This window comes from Anneissia japonica, unplaced genomic scaffold, assembly GCF_011630105.1.
Source record: "Anneissia japonica isolate Jap-2015-1 unplaced genomic scaffold, ASM1163010v1 scaffold1511_len2985839_cov193, whole genome shotgun sequence".
In the NCBI taxonomy this organism is placed as follows: Eukaryota; Metazoa; Echinodermata; class Crinoidea; order Comatulida; family Comatulidae; genus Anneissia; species Anneissia japonica.
Window position 1 is genome coordinate 1,513,095 of NW_022685291.1, and position 22,807 is coordinate 1,535,901.

General features: G+C 34.9%; 1 protein-coding gene across 4 annotated transcripts in view; it reads right to left on the reverse strand.

Moving 5' to 3' along the window:
* LOC117110413 (extracellular globin-E1-like) overlaps nucleotides 1-22,807 on the reverse strand; it is a 42,351-nt gene that overhangs the window by 16,784 nt on the left and 2,760 nt on the right. The window contains exons 1-2 of one of the 4 annotated variants that reach the window (XM_033253118.1): nucleotides 19,172-19,585; nucleotides 5,727-6,287 (exon numbers count right to left, since the gene is read on the reverse strand). In XM_033253118.1, the coding sequence (XP_033109009.1) occupies nucleotides 5,727-5,911 (185 nt within the window). In that variant the 5' untranslated portion in view covers nucleotides 5,912-6,287; nucleotides 19,172-19,585. Of the gene's footprint in view, nucleotides 1-5,726; nucleotides 6,288-6,398; nucleotides 6,458-10,015; nucleotides 10,138-19,171; nucleotides 19,586-22,807 lie in introns of those variants that run through there. The other 3 variants (XM_033253125.1, XM_033253139.1, XM_033253132.1) reach the window with 3 other exon arrangements.

A 22,807-nucleotide genomic window follows, 5' to 3' on the forward strand; every position in this document is an offset into this window, starting at 1 on the left:
ATATATATATATATATAATTATTATTATCATCACGACCATTATCATCACTATCGTCGTCGTCGTCATCATGATCATCATTATTATCATTATTATATTAATATTATTAAGAAAAAAAGCCCAATATTGTATGAGCATTATGCCTATTTTAAGCTCTGATCACACGATTACGTTTTATTTGACAAATACTTATTTTGGCCAAAAATGATACGACACCATAATGTCCATATATTATATAGGCAAATAACAGGTACTTTTTATAGACAGACCACAACAGCATCAGGTGCCTGTATAAGGGTGTGATATGACAATTTTATCCATTATATTATTGTATATTTAATTTTCTCTTTGTCTCATAGTAATAGACCTTTCCGGAGTGTCAATCAAACTTAACAACTGACTAATCAGAACAGCGCTAGGAATACGCGCGCGTCTTACAAACACACGTGTTATCCCACAAACGCACGTGTTGGCGTATGCTTTAACACTGTCGTCTTGTGGGACCTTAGCAACAATATCCAAGGGGCGGGGCTTAGTGGAAAGGTCCATTGTATTGATTTTACCGGAATGATGTTTTAGCTTGTTTGTTTAGAAAGGTATTATGATGTTCTATCTTTTACTTATATTTTAATTGTTGTCTCATTATTGTATTTAATTTTACTGGACAGCTATTTACCAATAAGTTATGAAGTTGTTTTACTTTATACTTCTGATTTAAATTGTCTTTATATCCACATTGTGTTTTTCTTAATATTTAGACCGATTGAAGGTCTGGTATTAATGGCTTACAGTTGATTTAAATTTCATTTATGTTCATCATTTTTTTTACTTTATTCGTCCATATAAGTACATTATAGAAATGCATTACATGCAGTACCTTATGCTAAGGCTTGTCCTAACGTTGTAGAAGCGTAATTGCTGAATACAATGATTGATTGGTTGATTGATTGATTGATTTATTGATTGATTGATTAATATCATATCCATCTTCATTTTTTTTACTTTATTCCTCCATAAGTACATAATAGAATGCATTGCATGCATTACCTTATGGCTTGTCCCGTCATTGTAAAAGAGTAATTGCTGAATACAATGATTGATTGATTGATTGGTTAATTGAAATTAAATACATGTTAATTTTTTCTTGTTTCAAGGTATTTCTGTTCTTTTGTATGTATTACGATTGATTGACTGATTGCAACGATTGATTGATTGATTGCTTAAGCAGATAACATGTTGTCTATTTGTCACAGAAAATGTACTAGTGTGAACAGAGCATAGCAGCATAAGGTCACGTATATGCTGCCCGTGGTTGCCCTACATCATGATGTTTCAGCACTGCTGAACCGATGTTTTCATCGATCTATCATCAAATTCTCCTCATAATAGCACTATTATCATTTACTTATTATCTCAATGCTATTATATAATTATATATAAAACCAACGCTATATATACATTATGCATATAGGCCTACTCGTATAAGCTTAGGCCTTCGTCAGATAGAAAGAGAGAAGTTAAAGAGAGGGAAAGGGGGTAGATAGGGAAGGGAAGAGATAAACATATATAATTATGAGTGGTCGCGTGCACTTGCCTTATATAGTTGAAAGAAAATTATCAACATTTTCTATCGCTTTGGAACGTCGTAAAGGCTCCTAATACTTTCTCAATCATCTAATTCGTTCGCGCGAGATGTCAGTGCTTATCATGGTTGCTCGAGGTTATGGCTGAATATAGTGTTGTCATAGAAACAGTGACGACGTGCGTTTTATGACGTTAATGAAATACAGTTTATCCTTTCAATATCGTTACTACTGCTAATTCGGTATATGTAATAATTCGAACACACACACTAATAATTCGGCAATAATAATAGGTATAGCTATAGGCCTTTCTAATCATATCCCCTTAAATTATTGAGCACGTCGCTATCAACTTTTTATTGTGTATTGTTATTGCACAATATCAGACAGGTAATTTGATAGGCATTTAGTTACCAATATAATCAATATCATCATCACAAAGATTGGTAATAAGACGAGGTGATGGCAGATAGCTCAGAATGTAATGGATTTTTTTGTGTATAATTAAGTGAATTATTAGGAAACTACATGTTTTTATATTTACTGTGAAAGTGCGTCCACACAATATAAATTTATTAACGGACTCACGTGGCTTATTCACACCTGTGTTATACCACAAGATGAAGGGCGTTGCCCCAAAGGTCAGTGTTAGTTACTGCAACTATTTAATTTTGCTTCATACGTTTTACTTCATTTTACTGTTAGTGCAGATGCTTATTCGTTTAATTGCATATAGGCCTATATAGGGCTCTTTAAATATATATTTATTGCCCTTTTGCATAATGTAGAAAATGCCGGTACGGTACATAGGCCTATATAAATGTATATATAAATAATAAAATCAATACTTTATAATTGGAACCAATGTTGTAAGGCCTACACAAGCGCAATAGGGTGGGTGTCTGTTGGAACACGTGTCAAGAATTGCAAATTTCTCAAGATCTCTACAATTACGGTATATCTGCAATCACATACCTATACATAAAATACTGTAGTTTTTAGAACTTTGCTTAAGCCCCACCGGGCACAGCCCGGTGAACACTGCTTGGGGATTTTTTCTGGCCTCTAAACCACGCCAGTGGTGTATCCACGGAGTACGTGGGAAGGTGAGTGCGCACGTCCACCCACCCAAACAGATATGATCCACCCACTGTCGGCCAATCACCTCATACAACCTTTGTATTTTGCTAGTTACCGCCCCTCACTATCATCGAGCCCTCAAACTTCACCTTCGCGCCCTCACCTCATCAGTCACATTAGTTCAATACCCCTAGATACACCATTGGTCCCCGCCACTGGGACCCCTGCAGCTACGCTGCCCCGTTATCCAGGTCCCTCTCGGCGGTCCTGATAATTCTATATAGGCCTAGCTCTCTTCAACCAAAATTGCCCAGTCGTCCAGGTTCCTCTCGGCAGCCCTATGATAATTTTATCTCTTCAACCAAAAGTTTCTTTCAATTGTATGAAAAAGCATGTACACGGTGGGATTTGAAACTGCAATCTCTTGCTATCAAGGCGAGCGCCCTACCACTTGATCACAGACACTTATTGCAGATCCATTCAACCAACGCAAGGAATCTGATGTACATACGTTTATTCAATTTTCCGATGCGGTTCTTTCTGTACACCGTAGCCCCAGATTATGAGGGCGTATATCAGTTGTGTGAGGTAAAGTTGGATAGTTTGATTTGAATCTGATAGAATAATATACCAACAAAAGGTCTTGGTGGTCCATCCTAGAGGGATGGATGTATAGTGATTTTGTTATAATATTTGGTTATGTAATGCGTTGATCTTGGTTATAATACATTCAACCATCCACCACAATATCCTATCACCAAATTTATGGCGCAAACGAAATAACTAACAGTGCCCTTTATTGTAACCGACCATAACAAACCACAAGAACAAACCAAATAATAAATAGGCCTAATTGATTTAACGGTAACTCAACAGAAGACAAAATGATATTGTTACTCTCCTGAAAGAAACATTATATTTTTAGCGAAAGTTGGATCTCACTTCACTTACATAGTGATATTTCAAGTGATGGACAACTTAAAATACCGGTAGGTCTATTCATGCTATTTAAAGTTTATAATTTTCGGTGGTATTCAGTTAGGCCTATCAACTTAATATAAAGGTGGTTTTTTGGGGGTTTTTTTTTTAGTGTGTGTGAGTTTCGGATTTTTAGATTTAACTCAACCGTTAACCCCGTACAAATAATATGTCGGTGACAATATAGGCCTTTCCGGAGGTCAAACAAACTTTACAACTGACCAATCAGAACAGGGCCAGGAACACGCCTGTTTATCACAAACACATGTTGTCCCGGAAACGCACATCGTGTTTGCGTATGTTTTTACACTGTGTTCAAATACGGCAGCTAGATCACAAACATAGGCGCTAACCTGTGCGTTCATACAAGAAAATCCCTATCCAGATACCAAGAAGATGGTGATCGAATCACTGGCCAATAGAAAACTGGAAATTGGAAACGCGCACGTGTGATTGGTTGATGATAGAAACGCGCACAACCTGCTAACCGATAGCTAACTAAGCTAGCTAAGCTAGATCCTGGTAACGGTTAGCTCCCGATCTGGACACTAGCTCTCGTGTGAACCTGACCACTGTCGTTTTGTTAGACCTTAGCAACAATATACAATGGGCGGGGCTTAGTGGAAAGGTCCATTATTATTGGACGTTGATGTTTTGAATTTACGGTACGGCAATAGGTGGTTTTACTAATTGATCATTCGTTATCCTGGAACTTTTCATCTGTCATAAAATCATTTAATTATACTCTGTGTATCGTAAATTCAACATGTTTTATCATACCCCATGAATTATCATAAGTTTCTATTGGATGTATTTAACAACATTTCATCATACACAGGCCCGTAGCCAGGTTCTTCCAAGATTTTTGTGCTTTATGGGTCTAATTAATGCTAATGCAGACATGTTTGAAAAGGTCTTTGTCTGGGTGGGTCTGCAGTGCATTAGTTGGGTTGGAGGACTTATTTGCGAAATTTGAAGAGGGGGGTTCGTCAGAAAAGAGGGGGGTTTGCTAGAAAAGGGGGGGTTCTCCCGAACCCTAAAAACCCTCCCTGGATACGGGCCTGATACAGCTTTTGTGATTAGTGGATTAGTGGAGCGCCCTCATTTTGTTGTTTCAAAATTATGGTAAAAAAAGCGACGAGGTCGATTCTGGTTTTGGTTCTGATGGGTAAAGATCGACCTCCAAGGATTCGAAAAGTGTAAGCCTAAAACAGGAGGGGTAGACATATTGTCGAATGACAGGAAAGAGCCACCACCGCAGTTTAAGACGCGCAGCGTCAGCGTCAATCACAGGTTTGCCTTACTAGCTTCTGGCCGCATTGATCGGAGGGTTTAGAGGTAGAGTAAGCGGTTTCCTCCCCTGCTTTCTTGTTCTTGTTATGTAATGATTTCGTGGGTTACTATTACTTTAAATCGATACCGACTATTTTCTTTTTAATCTCAGGCGCCTGAGCTTTTTCTAATGGATATATTTGCGCTATACAAACAGTGGTGGCACGAGGGGAGAAGTAAGGGGGACAGGGCCCCGCGCCGGGAAACCCTAGTCACATCGCCGAAGAAGCCAAATTATTTCGCCGGGGAACACTGCATTAAAAAGCATTTTTACAGCCTGAAAGTGCCATTTGCGGGCATCTAGGGGTGGCAATCTTGAAATTTGGCGATGGTAGGCTGAGGTTAGGCCTCTGTCTAGTCAGGGATTTTTTACCTCTCATCGGGAAATTTCCGGTGCATACCACATTATAAAGCATTATTATGGTTATCATCGTTCACAACGCCATCGCCATTTTCGTCGTCATTATATGTATTCCTTATTAAATCATTTATTATTTATTATTATTATTATTATTATTATTATTATTATTATTATTATTATTATTATTATTATTATTATTATACGAAGAAATGTAAAACAAGGTGGTCAAGAATTCCACAATGGAAACCGCTGCGCCGACCTTTAAAACCAATTAGTCCAGGCCTGCTATAAATAAAATAAAACTGAAACTGATTGCAAGCAAATTGTATCCATTTAAGCTAAAAGCTTATTTTTAAACTAACACTCTCAATCGATAATAAAATCTTATTATTACCTGAGAAATGCATCAGTACCCACTTCATTTAGGCTTCTCTGTACAGCTTTCCAAGACTTCTGAAGGCTAAACTTGTCACGTGCAGTGAATGGAAGTCTCTTGTCGACAGGCGATTGCTTCTGGGGAGCATCATGGAAAGGAGCGCTTGAGTTTCTTCCCTTCTCAACTGAAGTAGTGCACCCCATACTATTGTCTAAATGCTATCAGTATTTGTATACAGCCGAGTTATATCTTCAGATGTGTACATATAGGCCAAGATTAATCTGTGCAATAAAATAACTTGGTTTTCGTCGGTACGGATAGGCCCACAAATCACATTCTAAAACAAGAGTTGATAGTAAAAAAAGCATTCTTGTTGTTTCTTGCCGGAAATCTACAAAAAATCTTGGTCTGTGAACATCGTTGAAACTAATGACGTTGACCCATAATTTTTGGGACTACCGTTTCGACGAGTCTTCCTTAGTAGGCTAATAGAGTATGATCACTAGTCCACGCGTCGCAGGTCTTCTAAGGCATCGTAGCAATGCTTCCGATGAAGCCTAAAATAGGCCTACACAAAACCTTTAAAAAAAGTAAATCTATATTATCTATGTTATATTGATATTACCCTCCCTTCTTTTATGAAATCATCAATCCTTTAGTGTTTCGAAAAATTAAATGTTTCATACGTACAATTGAAGTTTAATGAAAACTGATCGATTAATCATGTGTGCATTCAATCGTAGTTCAATATTCTTGTTAAACTTAAGGTACGTAACATAATCCAAATAATTGACATAGGACCTTTCAAACCATAAGGGAAACTGTACATCTTTTGAACTTGTTAATTATCACCCTGGTAACAACATTGTGTTATAACTATCACATAACAATACATTTTAATGATGGTTCTGCTTGAGTACATTGTATTACAGGCCACGGAAAGTTCAGTTTTATTGTTTTGATTAAATACATTAGGTGATATTGATTATAGTATGCAACAGGAAAAAGGACATGTCTTGTCTTAGCACACGTTATGTCGCTCTTGGGTCCTCACAGAATATACTTACAGCAAGAACGAGTTGATTTGTTAAAATGTGTTTTAGTAACTATTTAAATAAGCGAGGAATCCAATGTAGGACTTGGCATGACAATTTGTGACTTGTATGCGACCAAACGGAGAGGCCGATGTCCCGGACGATAGCAATTTGGGCGTGTCGGGCGTCGCCCATAATATTTTTCGAAAGTTATCCAAAAGACGAAGCACCCGACGAATATGACAATTTAGGGGTGTCAAAGGCTTACCGTATTTAATCAATTTTAGAGTCTACAAATATGTAGAAAATACATATAACTTTTTTCTCCCCGGCTTGGGAAGTGCATCTCTCGGGGTCACCACCCATGGTCTACGAAGAGATTCTGCTGTGTGTTTGCAGAAGTAAAATGCAATCAAGTAAAATAACACCCGCTCACTTGTTTGGTTGTCAGTTCCAAATGAGTTAATTATGAGTTCAATTTTGTCCATGATTTTGTTGATAAGCAACGGTAAATTAAAATACCCAAATGAAAAGTGGGTAAAACTCTCAGACCCCTGCATAGGCGGATTCAACCCCCCCCCCCACCCTTTTTTGTCAAAATATTTTTTTAAATTAAGAAAAAAGAAAATTCGACTAAAATTTTGAGTCTAGGAGTGCAATTTCCGGCCATCTAGAGGTGCCATAATCATAAATTTTCTTGCCAGCCCCAACCATTAAGTAACAATAAAAAAATATGTTAAAAAAATAAAATAAAAAAATTTATGAATAATTGAGGAGTAAGATCTCTCTCATGGTCATACCTGGCAATGTTATGTCAACTGATGCAAAATCAGTCAGTGACGGCCATATGTTTTCTAGGAAGACAAGTACCGTAACAAGTAATTAACATGGTGGGGCTGAGGTAGCATAGACACTCCACCTGTAAAAGTCCCTCTCTGGGCCCCCTCTATTTCAAATGCCTGGATGCGCCACTCCCCTATGCTTTTGACTACATGCTTTTGCCTATAAGCTACGGTAAAATACCAAAATTAAAGTAAGTAAAACTCTCAGACCCCCGTGCTTTTGACTCCATGCCTTTGTCGATAAGATACGGTAAGACTACCAAAATGATAAGTGGGTTAAACTTTCAGACCCCGTGTTCGACCAGCTTAATTTTTTTTTATCTATCATGTGACAAGTTCTTAAGATGAGGGCGTATGACATTAATCACCGAAGTGTGTAAAACAGGGACTAGGGTTCCTATCTCTAGCAGAGCCGACGAAACCACCACACTATCTCCTAATTTGAATCCGGGAACGTCTGCTGTCTATGCATACGCCCTACCCAACTGGTCCATTAGAATCAACTGAATTTCCACACTCTTTCACCTGCTTTTAATATATATATATATATATATATATATATATTGTGTTGTATAACGATTGATTCAATGTTTGAATGTTAATTTTTTTTTACAATCATATATATCTGTCTCTTATACACATCTAGATGTGTATAAGAGACAGAGATTAATCTGTGCAATAAAATAACTTGGTTTTCGTCGGTACGGATAGGCCCACAAATCACATTCTAAAACAAGAGTTGATAGTAAAAAAAGCATTCTTGTTGGTTCCGTAAACACAAAATAATATACACACGAACAATGTAAACAAACGAGCAGTTTGCTGGTCGTCACAAAAGCAATTTCAATTTTTTTTTTTCAAACCATAAATTAAACAAACATATTAAGAGTCTTGTTTATACGAATTTTTCATTGTTGCTGGTATTATGTTGTGTAGAACCAGGTACAAGATTCAAGTTATCTGTGACTAGCGTAGTCTCCATTTGTCGGACCTGTCACTTCGTTTCTATCTATGTATGCAATACAATACTGTGCCCTAAAAAGAGAAGTCTACATTGTCATCAGTGCTACCTCATGGTCCACTAATTTTGGAATAATTCCACTCAATGATGATATCAAATCTAGTAAAACTGTCTTCAAATATCAGGGAACAGTGAATTTCACTGTTCCCTGCAAATATATATAAACAAAATCTCAAACAATTTTTATTAAGTACAGTAAATACTATTAATGATTATGAATTTTGTAAACTTTTGTGTTCCTGCTGCTGAGATTTGTCATTTTCCTTTTTTAATTACTATGTAATCAATAATTAGTTGTCATGCGATGTATATGACCTACACCTGATGTGTGAAACGTATGCATATTTATATGTATAGGCCTATCACTGAATGCCATTTGATACGGGTACTATTTTTCCTCGTTTTTTGATTTCTTAAAATTAAAATTTATTACATTTATTAGTAGTTAAGACTGTTAGGGGAGGGGTCTCGTTTGTACAAACCTTTGGGTTTTTGAGACTCATTTTTTTTATCATTTTTACATTCTAAGTTCAATTCTTTTCTGTGAAATGTATTGAAATAACAACCAATAAATAAAATTTTTGTATTTTAGGCCTATATTGTTTTCGATCATGATACACTCTATGGTTCTACAAATTCCATCTATATCGTAATTTTATCGTATTTCTAATTTACTGATTAATTGGTTGATCATCTTTAGCTGGCTACGAAGTTATTTTGTTTTGAATGAAGCTCTAGGCCTATATTGTAGTGAGCTATAGCTGAAGAGGCCACTGTGAGTAGGTCTATGCATGTTTTAGGCCTATTGCCAGAATTAAGATAAACGCATTTTAAAAAGATTGAAACCATCATGTAATAAGATCTACCGTATTCATCTCGTTACAATTAAATTAAAATATGAATAGGAACTGACGGAGTCATGTGTGTTAAAGACCTTATCCTATTCAAATTGAAATTGTCATGTCTTAAGCTAATATTTTGCTTGCATAAATATTAGGAACAATGAAAAAGCCATAAAACCATTCCATTTTTTTAATGGTTATTTAATACACATTTATATTTAGTTATTATTCGGTAAGATATAAAAGCAACGCCATTAATTTCTGCTGTCGACTTTGAACTATTGGATTTCTTTTAATGGAATTGGTGGCTAGGCCTATTTCATGCGACATCCTTATATTTTTCAAATTACGATCAAATACGGTGCTTCATTGTAATTTGTCATTGTCTAGGTATCTTATTTGCACTTGGATACGTAATTTTTAACGTGTCCATGGATACATCATCACAAGGAAACTTAATCATGAAAGTCGAACGAAAATCATCCTCTTTGTTCCATATTTAAATAAGAAATATAGGCCCATTCTGGTAAATAATGTTGTGATCTATTGGAACGGGATTTATACTCACATGCTCATCTTTATACTTGATTAAATTGCACTTAAATATTCACTCGCGTAAAATGGAAAAGAAAATAGATGATATAACTCAAAATATGATGCTCTTGTTCTGTGTTTGACAGTCTGTCCTATTACGGATAATATACCGCCCTCATCAGGCAACATACAAATACTCGTCCCTACTGCGCAATTGTCAACGAACTAACTTCATAAAGCCTACTTATACGCCGGTATAAGCTGACCCCGGAGCGCATACAATCAATCATATTTAAACATGCAGTTAACACGACATAATAATAACAGAAAGTCATCCCAAATGTGCAGCATTTAGTCTATAACATTTTACTGCAGCATTTGAAGATGAATGAAACAATATGTTTAAAATATGTTTTTAGAAACTGATTTATAATTTGTTTGAATAGTCAGAATAATGTTATGTAGTGTGATTGGTACTATCAAGAAGATTTCGAATGTCCCTTAATTTGATTAAGGTATAGGCCTATCTCTTATAGCATTGTATTACTGTTAATAAACAAACTTATCATTAATGTATAATATAGTTATTGTGAAGGAAAACAGTACATTGTAACATCTTAATCAACCACTTTAGCAATGGCGCGGAGCTTTAATAAGATACAATAAGATAAAATGAGTTAATAATTATATTGATAATATACACAATACTAAGGACCACCGTGGTAAAGACGTGTCTCAAACCAGACTCAAACACACTTACACTGGTAAGTACATCAATAAAAAATGGTCTATTATAAATAAAAACGAGTAATCCTGGTATCATTTGGAAATATAGTTGTAAATTGATGCACTAAGCATCCAGAGTAACGTCAGCAAGCAGGAGTCAGAAAACACAGATAGCTCAAACACGACGAAGGAAGTTTTGAATACAGGTTACCAGTGTATACAAGATGTGAAAATCAACTTAGTCTCGATGGTGAAGAAGCGCCGAAAATAGGCAGTGAACGAAATGTTAACTTTACACAAGCATTGGCGTAACGAAGGGGCCGGGGCCCTTTAGTGTCCAATATGCTGGGAGCTCCGAATTCTAAGTTTATGTATCGTGATTTGACCCGAAAAAAGTATACCTAATTTTAACTAATATATCAATAATAAAAATGATAATACAATAAATACCAAACAAAACGATTAAATTAAAATCAATTAATATTTATAGACTACCGTACCGTACTCGCGCAACTTTTTAAAGTTTCAACGAAACGTAAACTGGCGATTGAAGATCATAAAAAGTAGTCGGCAGACTTTGGCTTGAAAAGGGGCTTTGGTTATGTGTTTTTAAAAAAATATTTAAATTTGCTGGGGGACCTTGCGGCTCCGGAACCCATGACCTCCATTAGGATCACCCAGTTGATCAAAATTGCCTTTGCGTAGGGCTTGAAAATCCCCTTATCGCGTCGAAGCGAATTCAAAGGCTAATCGTTAAAGCATGCGAATTGTACCATTGTAAAATAGGGGTATTTAGTTTGTGTGAATGTAGCGAGATTTGTAGGTGCAGGCTCATGGTACTTTATAATAAACAAAAAGATAATATTAGTATTATACTTCAGTAGGTATATATTTTTTTTAACATTGTACAAATGTGCCTATTACAGATGCTTCTACGATGCACTTGCATGACCCATTGAAAATGGTATGGTCTGATTATCAGATCTGAAACCGGAGGAGAAAACGTGGGCCTAGCAGAATATCGTCATTTATATACTGTCATAACCACTATATTTGTTATGTAAATACATTAAAAATTATATCCATACGTTCACCTACACATGCACAAACTAAAAATCAAAATAATATTTCAAGATGCAAATAACATCTTCTGCTCAACAATACGGTGGAATACTCGTTCTAAAATGACTTGCTACTGATTGATTCTTACAAAAATAACAAGTCCGACGATATTTTTTAACCAATCAAATTGATTTTTACATATGTTGTAGGTAATAAATAAATCTACATATTTCCACAACAATGCCGAAAATCGGCCCAATATCAGCGGAGCTACTACAAAAAAACTTCGGGCGGTTCACCATATTTCTGCTAAAACCGTAGGTTTTACACGGAAAAATTGGAAAAACCAGGGTTACAAAATTACAAAGTCCGACGAGATTTGGCAATCTTATGGATTAAAATTAAGATACTAAAACTGTTATTAAATTTGGAATAGGATAAAAGAACAATGGCAAAAATCGGAGAAGTAGAAGTAAAGTTATGAAGAGAAATGTGTGAAAAAATAGCAAAAACAGCTGAAAATCGAACGTTTCGAATTAAATTAAATGAATTCGAGACGATCAAACTTATCCTAATGAGCCAGTGAGAGCTCATAGCCGTTACGCCACTGACAACAAGTATCACCTACTGAAGGAATGCTAGACTACCTAAAACTTACAGAGCCGAAACAAGTATGATAATCGAGTAATCTAACTAAAATAAGTAATTATAGAAACTGAACCTTAAGAAATGTAAAGTATCTCGAAACAAGGCTAGAATATGTAGAGGGCTACCAGAACTTGATTAAAGATAGTAACAAAAAGCAATTCGAAGAAACGGAAAAAATACAGGATACATTTGCAAGAAAATTCTGAACTAACAACTTATTGAACAAACAAACTATAATACAATAAAGAGGCTTTTTGCAATTGAACTTTATAAAATAACCGAAGGAGAAAGTCTATAAAAAACTATAATGGGAAGAGATAACGCCATAATATATAACGTCCCAGAAGAATAACAAAGAAATGACAATTGTGAAACTTGGTCAAAAGTTTTTTTATGGACCATAAAAAATGGAAAGAGCGGAAAGCATTGAAACTGATCGGGCTCGAAGAACACCAGGTCAGCCTAGGTGAAAATTTATCGGGTTGATAAAAATAAAATTTAAGCATCAGATAAAGTCTCTCCAAAGTAAAGAAGAGATAATTTTTAATGGATAAAATATAAATGATTTTAGCGCAAGAGAAAATATCGAGTTTGCATTTTTTTAAATATAAAAAAGTAACAAAACTAGGCTCTACAACCAAATAATAGAATCTAAAACATTGATTGAAACCTGGAGTTCAATAGGCCCATCTCTGTTAAGTTGTCTTATTTCTCCGCCCTGCATAGCCTAAATAAAGATAAAAATGGTTCTTCCGTTCTTCCTAAATGTGTAACAACACATGAGCTGAATGGCTAGGCCTATTATAGTCCACGCTTTGAGCACTCTGATCTTCATGAAATAGCGCTATATAAATGCTGTAATGTATGTAATGTATTAATTGTGGGAAATATAAAATACCTTATCAGGAGAGTTCATGGCATTTGTAGGCGAGATAAAATATAATTAAGATGTATGTGACGAGTTTGCGAAACAAGATGATATCTTATGACAAAAATCTCGCCACCTCAGAGCTACGAAGAAGCAAATTTGAGGCGCCTTATCCATTAGAATACTAGAGCTGATTTTATGTTGAAATGAGGCCACACAATTTATTTAAGACAACTAATATATGCCCTCGAAATTTCTATCATTTATCACTGTGTTTACCTAGGCCTATCTGTTCTACAGTGCTGCGCACCATTTCTGATTTTCTATATTGATTTACAGTACAGGACATTACATCAACTTAACTTTGTCCCAATGAGGGCGTATGTCAGTTATTATTGAAATAATGTGCTGAGTATTAAACGGCACGAACTATACTGCCATATCTGTGGTTATAAATAAGCATTTATAATATATATATATATATATATATATAATGAAAAATATATGTATATATATCATGAATATCATGAACAATATTTATATTATTTATATTATATCATGATACAGTGTAGATAAACTCTCACTCACCCAAGAATCATGACAGATTGACAGTAAGCACAGATTTTTACACACGATAAAAGACAATTAACTAACTGCATTCATTTTAAAACAAACATGAATTTTTAAAGAATTATGTCATTTATGCTCTCAGTATGTTTGTTTTTTCGTTACAAACACAATAATCCTTATAGCTTCTGATATGACGCTTCTTTGATTTGCAAAGCTGTTTACATTTAGGATATTCATAATCATAGAACATGTGTTGGTTCTGTTAGTCATTTGGCTTGTATTTTTGTGGTTTTAGACGACAATAAGGAATTGGCAATGCAAATTACGTTTTGGATAGGCAAATTAATATCTTGGTCCCACGAAATTGTCTTGGCGTCAGACAACATGAGTCCAGACCTGTCTGACGGGGGTGCAAATGTCCTTCCACCAGGATTTCTTCCCCAAGACATTCGCTCCATTTGCACATTACGGCACCCCCCACCTTCCCCACCCCAGCACATTTGTTTTAACGGGCTGAGACTTACTAGCAAAATAATAGTGGAGAAAATTACAAGTAATCAAACGTAGCATTTCTGAAACAACTTTTGTTGTACAAACCTACAACTCAAAACCAAACGTCTAATTTTACCACATTCTTACTTAGCCGTTCTCGCCATTATAAGATTAATCGTCCACCCTTGCACCCGAGAACAACCCCAAACATTGTAACCGATCAAGCTTGCTTCCATACAAACGCTACACGCTATCGCCGAGAGCCTTCGATGATGCTGATTAGTCGGTCGGATGGGGAGAACCTTTCCAATTGCGTCGGGAACTGCTACGCAGTACAGCTTAGTTTCCAAACAATCGCTACACGCAGTTGGCAAACTCAAGGTCGAGATTCCATTCCTTATCATGAGCAAGGCATATTGCTTCAGTCTACCTAGGTGTATGAATGGCCAGTCAGTCACTGTACCGTATTTCATTGCCAAATTTACAAAATATGTGCTCAGCCCACGTGCGCCCCCCACCCCCGCCCAGTCTCTCGTGTAACGCTTACAACATTATATATATACCTTATTTAGTGTGGGCCTACCACTTGCAACAGTGATTGCTATGGTGGAAAACAAGTTCTTTCTTCCGTAGCAGGTGCAATATACAATAAATATACATCTTCGATGCTGTAGTACATTTGAATGGTTAAATAGACAGACGTAGTGCAAAACTGAACTGGATTCTTAAACTTAATATCCACAAATCTGCTGCTAACAAAGGCTTGAGATATACATCATTATTCATTTAAAAAACAATTGGAACTGTATCTATCATATCAAAATGTCCTTGGTGGAAGTGTCAGACTTTGCTACCAATTTCCACCCGCTATTGATTTCCATCAACTGTTCTTAAACACAGAAGAATTTCTGGACATTATGTATCACTTGAAGATTTGCTTCTCTCCACAACAGTACATTATAGATCAATACTTAGCTCATCTCATCTACCATCGGGTGGATTTTGTATTCCCATGTTGTTCTGAAACTTAGGAGGATTTACATGATGGCCTTTGTTTGTTGCTGCATCAAAGTTGTGGAGTAAATTGCCTGAATGTGTTCGCTACCTTAAATCATATTTTTTTTCTCTCATATCCGTTTTTAATTTTGTTTGTATTTGCTTGTACTTGACGCTTGGTCTAGAGCGTGCATATGGAAGACGATTACCATTATAACAACTTAAATAAAAATACAAGATGTGGCTGATTTCTTAAAAATAACCACGCGAATATTCTATGTGAATAATGTTAATAAATAAATCATGGACCAATCTTTCAGTGCATAAAGCAAGTCTGAGTCTGACCATAGAATTCTAAGTTGGATGTTGCATGCAGTGTAAACACCACGCGTGACTAGACTGGCATTGCTGTCACTTCATGCATAATAATGTGTTTGTTTACATCAGTGCACTACAACCAGTAGTGGAGCCAGCAGGTGAATTTCCCTCCCCCCACTGGGCAGGCCTATACACCCCCTCACCTTCGTAATATTCCGGTCTAAAACCATAAATTGGGCCATACTAAGCCATAAAAACTCCCCCCACCCACTCCCCATGAATTTTTATTGGGCCCTGCTCGAGGCATACGTCGGCCTCTTGGTTTGGATCCCGCTGTCGGAAATGTCGGGCCCCTTGTTGGCAAAATTCTGGAGCCACCACTGCATAGAACCCAGGCTTAGCAATATTTACCTCCTTGATCCAATGAAAAATAGATGATCTAGAGAGTCATTCTTAATTAGGCAAAATAACTCTGTTCTACTGTAACTATAACAGTTTTTTCCAGAAGTAAGCAACTGATCTGAACCCTCAATGTCCATGGTGAATTCAACTGACTGCAGATGGCCATGAGGCCTAGCCTAGCAGATCAATAAACGTCAAAATAGTGTACTGTGAAACAGAATTCACAGTTCTCAAATAAAAACCAATGCAAAACAGACAGTAGAAGCAGAAACATTAAATTGAGGTAATAACAAATATAAATCAAGAGCACAAACCATTCTCCTGCTAGCACTTTGACACAACGCAAACTTGTCATCATATATATTGTCTTATTATATTAAAATTCCACATTATAACAATATTTTTTACCAAGATGACACTATCATGTACAGTAACAATGGTACTAGGAAATGGATAAACAAATTAATTGTTACAAAAAAAAATCTGAAAACTGCGGAATTAAGTTTTATGGAAACATTAATTTAAAGCTGGTCTTCAGTGATACAATCGACTGCGTGAGTGTGATGTTCTCGGGCTAAGCGCAGAAAATCCACCGCAATTTTAATTGCGAATAGTATGTTTCATAAATGTTTATTCATTCTATTATCATACATTCACGTTGTGGTTATTCAGTTGTAAACTAATAAATCCTGCTGAAACCGATGTATAGAAGTACAAATCCGTTTTAGTTTAGTTCATGATTGCGATCAATGGCATGTGGCGCTAATAAGAAGGTAAGGTCGGCACAAAAATAGAGGAGGTAGCAGATAGCATCCATGATTAATGTATGTATGTCTATAAGACTAACATACTGTACCCTCCTCATTTTCGGTCGCATCCAATATTAGCAGAAACAACGCCAGCAGTGGTGCCAGTGGGTGGGTGTATTTTCTCAACATATAATAGATTCTAAAATCGATTAAATAAGTCTTTGAAACACCTAAATTTGTCATATTTTTTGTGTAAAGATTTTAGACATAAAACCCTATTTTTAATCATATTTTGCCCTTTTATTTCAAGTTATACTTTGTTTATTGTGAGTAAATTTACAAATATACATCCACACTTGGAACATGAAACATATATTTCATTCACAAAATTATGTCTTCCTATAATGACAGGTTTAGTAAAAATAGGTTCCATATGTAAAAAGAAATATGGGAAAACCTATAAACAGCAAGCGCAATAATCCAATGAATAAAAAATGTATCAGGCGTGATTCGAACTTGCGACGACCTCTCGCTAAATAGACCACAGATTCCTATTGGTATTGTCACGGATGCTATCCACCAGAATCACTTCAACGCACAACTGATATACGCCCTCACATCTGTATCTGTGGTAAGGCCGGAGAGAACTCTGGGTAGTCAGGAAAGAAATAGGAAAATGGAAGAACAGGCCAGATATGAAAAAGGAAAAGAAAAATAGGAAAGGCAATAAGGACAAGAAAGGAAACAAATTTAAAAAATATATGATTTTAATTAGATGAAAGGAACTTAAAAGCTGTGTTTTATAAAAATAAATTAGAAATTAAAATAAATTAATGTAATACAGTTACTATTTATTTATATATAGGCCTAAGGTAAATCATTAGAATAAGTTATTACCTTAATTTATTTGCACTTCCGACTAAAGAGCATAGAGGGATTTTACATTATACGCTTTATAAATGCACAATTTTGACCCTTAACCATAGGGATTTCTTTTTCTTCGTTTTTCGTGTACTTTCACATAGGATTCTAATCCATAACATAACATGCACCCTTAATTCCAAGTCGTTACTCTATTCATGCTACATTCATCCAATAGAAAGCTCAATATTTAAAAAAAAAAGTAGGCCTATATTTGGTCAGTAACATTGCACCATGAAACAATATTGGGAACATATTTCATTGACATTTCTGCTGATTTCATGTTATAAATGAATTGTATTTGCTTTGCAAATTATTGCTATAAAGTTCTCAGAATTCTACTGTAAACTAATTATGTCAACATGCCAAAACCCCTATTAACAGGACAATTTTTCTGTTTATGGTTAGTGGGACACCCTTATTAAGGAGACACTTTTTTAGTCCCGAATGTGTCCCCTTAATAGGGGTTCTACTGTATACAAGTATCTCATTCGAGATCCAGCAAGCCAAAAATAATTCACAAAAGAGGGCGTATCTTATAGATCTCAGGCAGTCTGTAGTTATATGCGATGTTAATGCTATATCAAAATCGTGACATCAGATGCGTTAAAAGAATGAAAAGAACTCTGGCGCTTGATATACCGTATATACTGTCTCTTTCTTTGGAGGGTGACAGACATTGAATCACGAGAAATGAAAAACAACCAAAATAAAAACCTCAAGAAACGAGTAAAATCTGTAATTTGTTTAGTTAACAGGCACACCGGGGTTTATTTAAAATTTGTTCATGATCTGAATCACTAACTAGTGAGACCAACATACTCAATAAAACATCGTGCACAAGATCTGTAATCCTTGGAGACTGCAGGCAATCAATTAATTTTGTGCATACTATGTTTGTTCTAGTAGTAGTAGTAAACGCGACTGATATTATTATAAGTAGCCTATAGACAAGTCTATATTCGATAATGATTTTGCCTCTAGCCGCTCATACTAGAGATACACTATAGCGTACAGTATCTCTGGTCACTAATGAGACTGATTACTCAGCTAAAACGTGCATCTTACCCGTCTGTAACAAATGGACGGTATGGTATGCATATAACATCAAAATAATAATGCATAGCACAATCTGGACAGTATACGTTTTACGTAGTTCATTTTATAGGGTGATACATACTATTTTATTTCGTCAATATAATGCGTTTGGTCAGAGGATCGGGGACTGGACGATAGGTAGCCCTACCATTGCTTACTATAATATTGATAGAGATATATGCCTATATTAATAATATCAATATTTTGATATGATGGAAAGAACTAGAATACACAAATCGTGTATTACTACATTTGCACCAATTCGATGTTGTGTAATAGTCACATCATTAACTACCATTCATGCAATATAATATACAATATAAGAACACCTAGGCCCTACCTGCACCAAACGAATGTAGGCCCTCCTGTAAATATGTATCTCACTTATTTCACTGACAGCACATGTGTCCAGCTGATGAGCTTCATTACAGAGTCGTTTTCCGCTATGAAAACACGTATCTGTCGTGCGAAGACGTTGATCAAAAACCAACACGTTACTATGGTGATGTTTAACCTGACGTTTCAGTCAATACCAATGATAATAGAGCGTGGTAATGTACCCGTGCAGTTACTCTGTTAGCGTTTTCTATTACTCTAGTTTCACTTGACCGACACACAGATTTTGACTCGAGAGTGCAATCCAGTCGTTTGAAGCAAAGTAACGATATTGACTTTTACATTTACACGATTCGAACATCATAGCTCAGAATAAATCATCTATACCACTCCTTTCATCATCGTCTCGACTAGTATGGTCTATATAACCCCATATATGAGTGTGGCCTGTGTTTTAATAGATCGATGATGATGTGATTGTTGTGAATAGCGGTCATTATTATGTGATATAGCGTATACAATAATACCGGACTTGCGCATCATATAAAACGTCAATAGCAACATCAAAACAAAATATAAATAAATATACAGTGTCAGGGCGGTTATAATAGCTGTATAATATTTATTTCGATCATTCTTATCGAATTTACGAAGAAGAGGAACAGGGATTAATATTAGTCTCTGTTAAGTATTACGTCGCTGCTTTTTTGGGGGGGCGGGTTTAATTAATAAACAATGTTTCAAAAATTAAACGGGTTATTTTTTTCAAGTTAATTATCAGATGACAGTTATATTTATTAAATTATATTTATATTATTTATTTATGATTAATTATTTTATTGTTATTATGAATTATTATTATTATTATTATTTTTATTATTATTACAGTATTATTATTATTATTATTATTATTATTATTATTATTATTATTATTATTATTAAAATTAGTAGTTAAAAATTATATGCTTTGTGTAAGGATAACAATTAGTTTAAACTGAGTTGTATAAACCAGCTAAAGCAAGAAATAATTGAAATTAATAAACGCACATACAAAAAGTTGTCCAATTATTTGCCTCGCAAAATTGATAAGAAACCCTACGAAGCCCCAGTGCCCCAGGCTAGATGTTATGTTAATTATTTACGTCTTATAATATTATAATTATATATAAAGCATATACACAAGATTTAATCATTCAAAAGCTTTATTTATTTACTAAAATATAAAATAGCTGTTTACCTCAAAGACGGTGTTCTTCCACGATGTCGTGATATACAAAACCGTACAAAATGATTTGACATTAAGATATTGATTAGACAATATAAATATACAACGACAAGTTTTCTATATAAAACAAATAACATTTGAAAAAGGTATAACTTAATCCATCTAAAATTAACAAACCATGCACATCATTATTACAGTATCTAAATTTAGATACCAAATTCCCATGATACAGGTTCAAAATTAATGACACTATGTGTAAACGGGACCTTCTTTGTATAATCAGTGTAATTTTTAGGCTTACCTATATCTGCTGCAAGGTTAAGGCCACTGTTTAAAATAATTATTTATACATTAGCAATTTCTTTGGCATTAGTTGAAATTTTACCAGAATTCATCAGAAATTGCATAATTATGCTGATTACTGACTAGTCTTTTTATGTGGGTATAACATACCTTATGGAATCCTATATTTTTAAAACATTCTTTTTTAAATTTTCATTAATACAGTCTTTGATGAAATCTGCCTTTTGCAAATTAACTTATTATTTTCGACATTTACAGTATTGATTTCCATGAGTTTGGTCATTTAAAGTATCACATAATTCCTTTATCTCGCTTTCACATCATTTCAATAATGTCCTTAACATATATATATATATATGTAAATTGACAAAGTAAGACATAAATTATATTATAATGTAATATAATAGTATATATGGCGTATGTGTTTAATAAGAGTGTTCGGCTAGGCCTGTATGACCAAGAAAGAAATGTATTTAAAACGCACGGTTATTTTCTTCACTGATATGAAAGACGTTTAATCGCTTTACATACGATGATAGCTCGAGTGAGTCCAGCACAAAAGCTTCTATTAAACCAATATAAAGCCTTACATTAAGTAGCGCAGATTACCTCTACAGTATTGGGGCTTGTGCAAGAAATGGTGGTAAGGAAATTATGACAAGTACTTATGAGCTTAAAACCAGTAGCGCATGACAGGCATAATAAGTTGGAATATGAATATAAATACTGATACTGTGTACTCGAGAACAGATATTATAAGAAAAGCAGAGTACGGATAATGATCAATATCTTGATACCAGAATAAGTGGAAAGGAGAATAAGGAGATGATATGTATCGGGGGTTAAACGGATAATGAACCGTATGAAATGTACTAAATCTTATCAGTTACTAAGATCTTTAAACTATTTGTTCTGAAAAATATGAGATTTTCAAATATATTTAAATTGCTCACAAATAAAGACATATAAAAACATTACCATAAAATAATAATAAGCTAAATGATAATTAGGATGGTGATAATAATCATGGTGATGGTGATAATAATGATGATGATGATAATAATAATAATAATAATAATGATGATGATGATGATGATAATAATAATAATAATAATAATAATAATAATAATAATAATAATAATAATAATAATAATAATAATAATAATAACATATTTGAACCTACAGAATAAATATTGGCGATACCACTGATCTAATAATGCATTATGCTTGTGAGTTTGCTATTACCGTCTGTCCTTCATATAAATTTTTAAGGCTGTTCCATTAATAAAAAATTAGAATCGTGTTAATAACAAACTGCATCTAATACGATCAACTATTTTAAGTGCCACGTTCAATTATTTCGCTATTGAAAGTCATACAAAAGATAGACCTTCAAAAATATAATTTACATATTAGATAAATTAATATCTCTTAAACATAATTTTATAAATTAGTGAGGATATAACAAGATTAATTTCATCTTAGCCCAGTTTCCGCATTACTACAGAGTAGGGACTTAGGTGTATGGGACGAAAAAGGAGGAGGGCCTGGATACAGGCCTGAGCATAATAATAATAATAATAATAATAATAATAATAATAATAATAATATCAGTGAAAGCAGCGATTAAGTTCTGTAATATAATGTTTCAATCGTTATTTCTACACAGTGGCGGCGCCAGAGTCTAAAATCTAGGGGGGCGGTGGCAAGTGAGGGGCAAGGTAAAATTTTAGGGGGAAAATATACTGCGGTGGCCCGAGGTGGGCGTGGTCGGGCGTCGTTCAAAATGTATCGAAAGTGGTCCAGAAGCACTAAAAATATGACAACGTAGGGGTTTCAGAGGCTTATTTAATCGATTTTATAGGTAGATAGTCTACTAATATGGAGAAATAGGCCTATCATTTTTTCTCCCCGATGGTTTTCTTCTTTTTTGGGGGGAAAACTGGGGGAAAGAAAATTTTCTGGGGCAAAATCCCGTTCCCCCGTAGCGCCGCCACTGTTTCTACATGCAACCAACTGCAATCCATCTGTTAACTAATTAAATAAATTTAAAAGCCATGTTCGAACTGGATTAAATTAATTTGAAGAATGGTAAACCTACCTTTGACCTGG